The sequence below is a fragment of the Erinaceus europaeus genome, chromosome 10 (assembly GCF_950295315.1).
Source record: "Erinaceus europaeus chromosome 10, mEriEur2.1, whole genome shotgun sequence".
Taxonomy (NCBI): Eukaryota; Metazoa; Chordata; class Mammalia; order Eulipotyphla; family Erinaceidae; genus Erinaceus; species Erinaceus europaeus.
Window position 1 is genome coordinate 94506749 of NC_080171.1, and position 9164 is coordinate 94515912.

At 38.6% G+C, this 9164-nt stretch overlaps 1 protein-coding gene across 1 annotated transcript; it reads left to right on the forward strand.

Moving 5' to 3' along the window:
* The first annotated feature begins 413 nt into the window (after positions 1-413).
* On the forward strand, positions 414-1343 carry LOC103129064 (olfactory receptor 1L6-like). The gene has a single exon (XM_007540024.1). It carries the CDS (start codon positions 414-416, stop codon positions 1341-1343), a length of 930 nt encoding a protein of 309 aa, XP_007540086.1.
* The last annotated feature ends 7821 nt before the right edge of the window (positions 1344-9164 follow it).

Sequence of the window (9164 nt, forward strand, 5' to 3'; positions counted from 1 at the left end):
ATGTAGAGAATCAGACATCAACAGATTGATCAGTAACTGAGGTCATGCAACAACAAAAAGTGTGTCTTGGATAAAATTTAGGAAGCTGAACAGAGCGATTACTTTCTCAAGACTTTTCCTAAGATCTTTGTCAGAATAATCTAAGACTATAGGCATTATCACTTTTGCCTTGTAGAAAACAAGCAAGAGATGAAGTATCTTGTTTAAATTCATAAAATTGTGTGCCATGCAAAGCCGGAATTGCAATCATATCTGTCAGCATCAATCCTATGTACTCATAGCACAGACTTTATAGACAACTCCCCCTTCTTTAGTGCATAAACTGGAATAAGTTACCCCCTCTACCAGATTTAAGAGTCTAAGTCAGGACATATACCTAACGTTCTATCATCTTTTTTACTTTCAGGAGAGCAATGGTAAGAGGAAACCAGAGTCATATCACTGAATTCCTGTTACTGGGACTAACAAGTGACCCAAAACTGCAAGTGTGGCTCTTTTCCAGCTTCCTCTCTATGTATCTGATTAATGTGATTGGCAATTCAGTCATCATTGCAGCCATTCTGGGAGATGCCCGCCTCCATACTCCCATGTACTTTTTCCTCTCTAACCTATCCCTGGTGGACATCTGCTTTACCACTGTACTTGTGCCACAAATGTTAGTAAACATATTGACTCAGAGAAAGACCATCTTCTTTGCCCATTGTATTACTCAAATGTATTTTTTTGTAACCTTTGGGATCACTGACAGCTTCCTGCTGGCTGCCATGGCCATTGACCGCTATGTGGCCATCTGTAACCCACTGCATTATACCACCACCATGAGCCCCAAGCGCTGCCTCCTCCTGGTGATAGCATCCTGGGTGGTGTCCCACCTCCACTCCCTCACACACACCATTCTCATGGCCCACCTCTCCTTCTGTGGGCCCAACATCATCCACCACTTCTTTTGTGATGTCCAGCCACTGCTAACACTCTCCTGTTCTGACACCTCTGCCAATGAGCTTTTGGCTTTCACAGAGGGCTCCTTTGTGATCATGAGTCCCTTTATCTTCATTATTGTCTCCTATGTCTTTATCACCCGGGCTGTTCTGAGAGTCCCTTCTGGGGGAGGCAGATATAAGGTCTTCTCTACCTGTGGCTCCCACCTCACAGTTGTGACACTATTCTATGGGACTATAATATCTGTGTACATCCGCCCTTCATCTACCTACTCAGTGTCAAAGGACCGTGTGGTCACTGTCATCTACACAGTAGTTACTCCCATGCTAAATCCTTTTATCTATAGCCTCAGAAATAAGGACATGAAGCAAGCCTTGAAAAAGCTCGTGAGGAAAGCAGAATAGTATACTCCTGTGTACTATTCATTCACACAGTAAAAACTCATGACATAACTGCTTTATGGCAGGAAAAGTACTCAATTATGAGTATGAAGCAAAGTTATATATCACTAATAGCTCCTATATTCAAAACTTTATTAAGGTATCTAAGTTAGTTTCAGTAGAGGATTACTCTACTTCTCATAAAACATTAGTAAAAAGAGGCAAGGGGGGAGTCGGGCTGTAGTGCAGCAGGCTAAGCGCAGGTGGCGCAAAGCACAAGGACCAGCATAAGGATCCCGGTTTGAACCCCGGCTCCCCACCTGCAGGGGAGTCGCTTCACAGGCGGTGAAGCAGGTCTGCAGGTGTCTATCTTTCTCTCCTCCTCTCTGTCTTCCCCTACCTCTCTCCATTTCTCTCTGTCCTATCCAACAATGACAACAACAATATTAACTACAACAATAAAACAACAAGGGCAACAAAAGGGAATAAATATATAAAGTAAATATAAAAAAAGAGGCAAGGGAGATACCATAATTGTTTTACAAAAAGACTTTCATGCTTGAAACTTCCATATCCCAGGTTCAATTCCTTGTATCACCAGAGATGAGCCAGAGATGAGAAGTACTCTGGTAAAAATAATTATTATTATTATGTTGATATTTAATTATTTTTATTTTTTAAATCTATTCTAAAGATTAAGCATATTACATATATGATCAGAGTTGTAAACATATGTAATAATAAAAAAAGAAGCTTCTGTATTAATACTTTTAATGTCATTCATGTAGATAAGCTCATACTTAGCCTCAATAATCAGTGTTCTTCATAAACTAAAACTTGCTCTGAGAATGGTGTATTACATCAAAGAAAAGGACTCTGGGTAAGAAAGAAGAGGGAAGGACTGGAGAGAACCATGAGGTCCTGGTGTGTGATGATATTTAAGATCCTAGATTGTGGGTAAGAGTGTTCTAGAAACAACTTTCATAGCAAAGAAACTCGTATGTCAATGACTGCACTATAAACTACTACACCCTCCAGACACACACACAAAAAAATTTTAAAAATAAGTAAGTCAGTGTTCTCATAATATGGATTATAATCTTATGCGCACACCTTCTTGGATCTGGCTAACAGATTTTCCTGTAACCATTAAAACGGAGCATAACTTCTCCAAAGATATTTACATCTTTGTTAAAGGAAGGAAATTCATCAGCAGAGTACATAGATGCTGAGGTTCTTAGTCTTAGTCAAAGAACTTCAATTACAATTACTGTTAGATATTGTGACTACTATTAAGTCACTACATGTCTTTCAGACTCACTTTTCTGATGGTTGTGGCAATCAATAGAAAAATCCAAGTCCACCATTTAGTGACTTGGACAATTTATTTTACCTCTGTGAGCTTCAGTTCTCTGATTTTGAAATTACACTGCTTGGACCAGAATCCCAGATTCCTACTTACCAAATCTATAATCTTGGTTAGTATACTAGCCTCTCTGAACCTCAATTTTCATATATATATATATATATATATATATATATATATATATATATATATATATATATATATCTGCTGTGAAAATTAAATGAAGTGAAAAGTGTTCTAAGACATTAAGTATCTAAAATATTTATTTATATTACTATGTTAAATAAAATTATAATATTTAAGAATCATTACAAAGAAAGCATACAACACGTATCTGTACCTTCTTCCCAAATAACCTTCCAAGTGTTATAATGGGGTGGGAAATTGTACTTCCCACTGATTCAGTCAAGATGTTTTCTAAAATTTACTAAAAGTTATTCTATTTTACCTAATGCCCATCAATAAATAAGTGGATAAGCTATGGAATATATATTCAATGGAATATTACTCTTCTGAAAAAGAAAGAAATACTACTGTTCAGTTTTAAAAGATGGTATCTTTTGGGGGAAAATGGATAGTATCGGTGGTAATTATGCTAAGTGATACAAAAGGTGAAAGACAACTTCCAGGAAGTTTGGCGCCTATGTAGGATATAGATAATTAAAGCAAATGAACTTGCAAACACAAAACACAAAACCCTACTACAAATATAGTAACCAGACTATTAGACTTCATGAGAACACTAGTGGTTAGAAGGTGCAAGTGATACACAGGACTTGGTGGCAGGTATGGTGATTTGCATACATATACGTATGGTCTGAACAAAGAATCTTGAAATCCTATGGTTTTATAAACCTCTACTAAATCACTAATAATAAAAATAACAAAAATAAATTATTCTGTCTTTATGATTTATCACTGTGTTAATTTTCTTTTTTATGATTTTTATTTTAATTTTTATTATCTTTATTTATTCATTGGCTAGAGACAACCAGAAATTGAGAGGAAGGGGGAGATAGAAAGGGAAAGAGGGGAGTCGGGCGGCAGTGCAGTGGGTTAAGCGCACGTGGTGCCAAGCGCAAGGACTGGCATAAGGATCCCAGTTCGAACCCCGGTTCCCCACATGCAGGTAAGTCCCTTCACAGGCAATGAAGCAGGTCTGCAGGTGTCTATTTTTCTCTCCCCTTCTCTGTCTTCCCCTCCTCTTTCCATTTCTCTCTATCCTATCCATCAACAACGACATCAATAACAACAACAATAACTACTACTACAATGAAAAATAACAAGGGCAACAAAAGGGAAGATAAATAAATAAATATTAAAAAAGAAAGGGAAAAAGACAGAAAGACACCTGCAGCACTGCTTCACCAGTTATGAAGCTTTCCCTATACAGGTGGGGACCAGGGACTTGAACATAGGTCCTTGTGCACTATAATGTGAGCACTTAACCAGGTGAGCCACCACCCAGCCCCTAATTATGAATTTTTTCTTTATATAATTTTTATTTATAAAATGGAAACACTGACAAGACCATAAGATAAGAGTGATACATTTCCACACAATTCCCACCACCAGAACTCCATATCCCATCCCATCCCCTGATAGCTTTCCTATTCTTTATCCCTCTGGGAGTATGGACCCAGGGTCATTATGCGGTGCAGAAGGTGGAAGGTCTGGCTTCTGTAGTTGCTTCCCTGCTGAATATGAGCATTGGCAGGCCAATCCATACTCCCAGCCTGTCTCTCTCTTCCCCTAGTGGGTCAGGGATCTGGGGAGGTGAGGCTATAGAACACATTGGTGGGGTCATCTGCCCAGGGAAATCAGGTTGGCATCATGTAGCATCTGGAACCTGGTGGCAGAGTAATGAAGCAGAAAGGTTGGCATTCCACACCTAACATCTCTGGACACAGTCTGAAGTAAAACATGCCTAGGTGGTACTGGTTGCATTGACTGTGTTAATTTACTAAGGAATTCCAAAGGTTATGGAGGCTCCTCAGTGTACACAATAGCAAAATGACACTAACCCTTCTTCCTCCATCCATTATCCCAATTTCATTTCCTGTAACTTTCAAACAATATATACAGTATCAAAACTTCCATGAGGAATGTTGTACAACACATCAAACTTCTAAAATGTGAACTATAGCTAAGAAATATAAAGAAAAGTTTGGCCACCTTCCAGGCACCAAGCTGCAGATGCTACCATGACTCCATCCTGACTTCTCTGGGCAGATGACCTCAGTCAGCAATGTGTCCTGGAACCTCGCATATCCAGAGCTCTGATCCAATAGGGAAAGACGGAAATAGGCTGGGGATATGGATTGACCCGTCAATACCCATGCTTAGTGGAGAAGCAGTTACAGAAGCCAGAACACCTACCTTCTACTCCCCAAAAACAACTTTGATCCGTACTCCCAGTGGGGGAGAAGTGATAGGATGAAGATATGAGGGCTCTGAATTCCAGCTCCTTCAGCACCCAGAGAGAAAGAAAGAAAAGGAGAAGGGCATATGGAGGTAGTTACGTTGTCATGAATGGCTTGGAGGGGAAGAAAAGATTGAGTCATAAAAAGGGGGGACAACTATGTATAAATGTGGACAGATAGTTGTAGAGAAGTTGGTTGGTCCATATCTACAACCTTAGGGGAACCGTGGTGGACTGCAGTGGGGAGACTGAAGATTCAGAACTCTGGTGTTGGGAGTGATGTGGATTCAAATCCCTGTAGGCATGTAATTCTGTAAGAAAGAAAGAAAGAAAGAAAGAAAGAAAGAAAGAAAGAAAGAAAGAAAGGAAGGAAGGAAGGAAGGAAGGAAGGAAGGAAGGAAGGAAGGAAGGAAGAAAGAAAGAAAGAAAGAAAGAAAGAAAGAAAGAAAGAAAGAAAGAAAGAAAGGAAAGAAAGAAAGAAGGAAAGAAAGAGTAGAAATTAAACTTCAAAAAAAGAATCAGTGTTTCCATTTTATAAATAAATTTTTTTTAAAAAAAAACTTTAAACAGTGTCGGCGTTCACGCAGGGTGACAGCCAGCAGGAAGGTGAATCCGACCAGCTCTCTCTCGCTAGCTCAAGGGATGACTCGAAGCAGAGACACCGGGAGAAATGATGCATTCTCAAATCTCGTTTATTGGCAGGTGGTCATGAGTTTAAATAGAAAACAAAGGACATTATTCAAATATGTCAGAAATGATAGGTTTCTTAAAGGTCAGCTTGCCCCTATGGTAGGGGGCTGGTTATGTCAGGAATTTGATGAGATACATAAAGGTCAAGATAATTAGTCTCCTGATGCAGGCATTTAATTACCCAAAGGCGTTTGAGGGGAGAAAAGGGGTTGAACCAGTTAAGGCGAGATAGAAAGAAGATAAGCAATTTTGATGCAAATTAAGGACATCAAAGGGCACTGCTAGGAGTGTGTGATAAGGTATCTTCTCCTCTGTGATCAGAAGGTGTGGTGAATTTTGAGTAAATGAATCTTAAAGTAGGCGGCCATGTGGCCTGCAGTTAATGGAGAGGGGCAGTGAGGTCTCTGTGGGCTTGAGAGACTAACAAGGCAAGCTTAGTCTGGGAGACCTTTTCCCTCTTGGCTCACCTCTATGACGAGAGAGACTAACAAGCGGGGTGTCTATCCAGACCTCCATCCAAGGATGGGAGAGCTCACCTATGCTCTACCAAGCTATCACATAGTCCCACAAAAATAAAGGAATGGGACACAGAACTCTAGTGGTGGGAACTATATGAAATTATATCCCCATTATCTTATAGTCTTATAAATCATACTTAAATCACTAATTTAAAAAAATATGCTCATTCCCCCCAAGAAAAAATAAAAGAAAAGTTTGGGGAAAAGAGGACAAAGCCATGAAAGAATAGACTCCAGCAAAAGGTGGTCCCTGCCAAACACCATCATCAACAGTGAATTACAGGGAAACCCCACCAGCTGACAGTAGGATTTTCCTGAGACACCCAAGCATCAGTATATTACTAAGACACACCAGCCCCTCAGGGTATTACACTAAAACTCTGTTTAAGGGACAGCAGGCATTAGAACAGTATAAATAAAAAAGATGATACAAAAATCAAAGAAAAAAAGAGCTTGTTCTTTGAGAGAATAAATAAAATGGATAAACAACCAGGCTCACAGGGGTGGGGGTGAAAGTCATAATAAAAACAAACAGAAATGAAACAGGCAAAATTATAACTGAGACAGAAACATAAAGGATTTTAAAAGAATATTATGTACAGATATATGCAAACAAGTTGGAAACCATAAATGAAATTAACATAATCTTAGAGTCATGCCAACTACCAAAACTGCCCCAAGGAAATACACTCACTAATTTGTGCAGAAATTAAAGCAGTAATCAAGTCTCTCTAAGAACAAAAGCCCAGGCATAAATAACTCTACTAATGAATTCTAGGAAGATTTTCAGAAAACACTAGCACCAATCTTACTCAAAGCCTTTCAAAATACTGAAGTTGGAGGAATTATCTCACGAAAATTCCATATAATTCTAACATCACTCTCATTCCCAAAATAAAGGACTCTACAAAGAGAGAGATAGAGAGGTAAACCACAGGACAATATTCCTGACCAACAGTGATGCAAACAACCTTGTAAAATCAAATTCAACAATATATAAAGAAAATAGTCACTCATAACCAAGTAGGATTCACCCCAGGGAAGCAAGAATGCTTCAATAGTAGCAAATACAACAAAAGTATATAACACATCAATAAATATGGGGTAATCATTTGATCATTAGATGCAAAAAATGGGGAGGGGGGAGTCGGGCAGTAGCTCAGGGGGCTAAGCGTTCATACAAGGACCGGTGTAAGGATCCAGATTCAAGCCCCTGGCACCCCACCTGCAGGGGAGTCACTTCACAGGCGGTGAAGCAGGTCTGCAGGTGTCTGTCTTTCTCTCCCCATCTCTGTCTTCTCCTCCTCTCTCCATTTCTCTCTGTCCTATCCAACAACAACAATGTCAATAACTATAACAATAAAAAATAAGGGCAACAAAAGGGAATAAGTAAATAAATATAAAAAATAAATAAAATAAAATAATAGTCAAACCATATCTGTGACCTTGGGAGAACTTCTGCAGTTTACAGTGGAGGGAATGTGGACATGAGACTCTAGTGGTGGGAAAGGTGTTGAATTACACCTCTGTTTTATAATTTAAAGAATTATTATCTTTATCTATTTGATAGAGAAATCCAGAAATAGAAAAGAATGGAGAGGTAGAGAGGGAGAAGAATAGAGAGACAGCTGCAGCCCTGCTTCACCACACATGAATCTGTCCCTCTGCAGGTGGGGATGGGTTCTTGAACCCAGTCCTTGCACACTGTAACAGGTGCACTCAACCAGGTGCTCCAGAACCCAGCCAGTGTCTTATAATTTTGTAAATCAATATTAAAATATGTATTAACACCCCTTGCCCATCTTCAAAGTGCAATTATGAAATGCATCACATGTAAAAAAAAAGAACCCTTGTCATATTGAGAAATTGTTGTTCAATTCCTAATTTCTTTTTCCCACATTGATAAACTGGGTTTATTAAAAGCAAGAATATTTATGCTTCAAAGAATAAGAGAGGAAAGAATCCAGAAAGTAGAAAAAAATTGTCTGAATGTCCTATATGTGATAATAGAATGGTTTTCTGAATAAGTAAGAACTTTCAAAACTCAAAAAAATAAGAACAAAAATAATCAAATTGTAAAATGGCCATAAAAGTTATTCTACAACCCCCTGGGAAGATGACCTCACCAATGTGTCCTGGAACCTCACCACTCCAGAGCCCTACCTCACTAAGGAAATAGGAGTGTATATTAACACCATTGCCACCATCAAAGGTCTTTGTCCCTACCCCACTCCCCATCGTGAAGCTGAAAAATCTACCCTCACCCTCCACTCAGAGTTTTTGACTTTGGTGCAATAATCCAAACTCAATCAAATTCTACTTTGTGTTTCCTTTTCTGTTCTTCTTTCTCAACTTCTGTTTGTGAGTGGAATCATCCCATACTCATCTTTCTCTTTCTGACTTAACTCACATAACATAATTCCCAAAATCACCTCCAGTTCCATCATTTCACGCTATGTATGCTCAACCATGTGCAGCACCACCCAGCCTCCTCAGTTCCATCATTTCTATGTGCTCTTTTTTACGTGTGATGCATTTCATAATTGCACTTTGATGATGAGCAAAGGTTGTTAATACATAATTTTAGAGAGCTGTGAAACTGTGACCCTGAGAGAACAAACATATATAACATTATCTCATATAAATTGATTAATTGACAAATAAAAACTAAATTAAATTAAAATTTTACTTTTATTTAAAAATTTAAGACAATCTCACAAGTAGAAACCTTTATTTCTTCAGCAGATTTTACAAGTGAACCCTATTTATACCCTTTGGGCTCATAAGAAATAAATTTGTTCACTTTTCCATAAAAAGAACTAAAATTTTGGGATATTATTTTACTGCTC

Bases quoted from the DNA above. Each gene is read 5' to 3' on its own strand.
- LOC103129064 (XM_007540024.1), top strand. From the start codon at position 414: ATGGTAAGAGGAAACCAGAGTCATATCACTGAATTCCTGTTACTGGGA.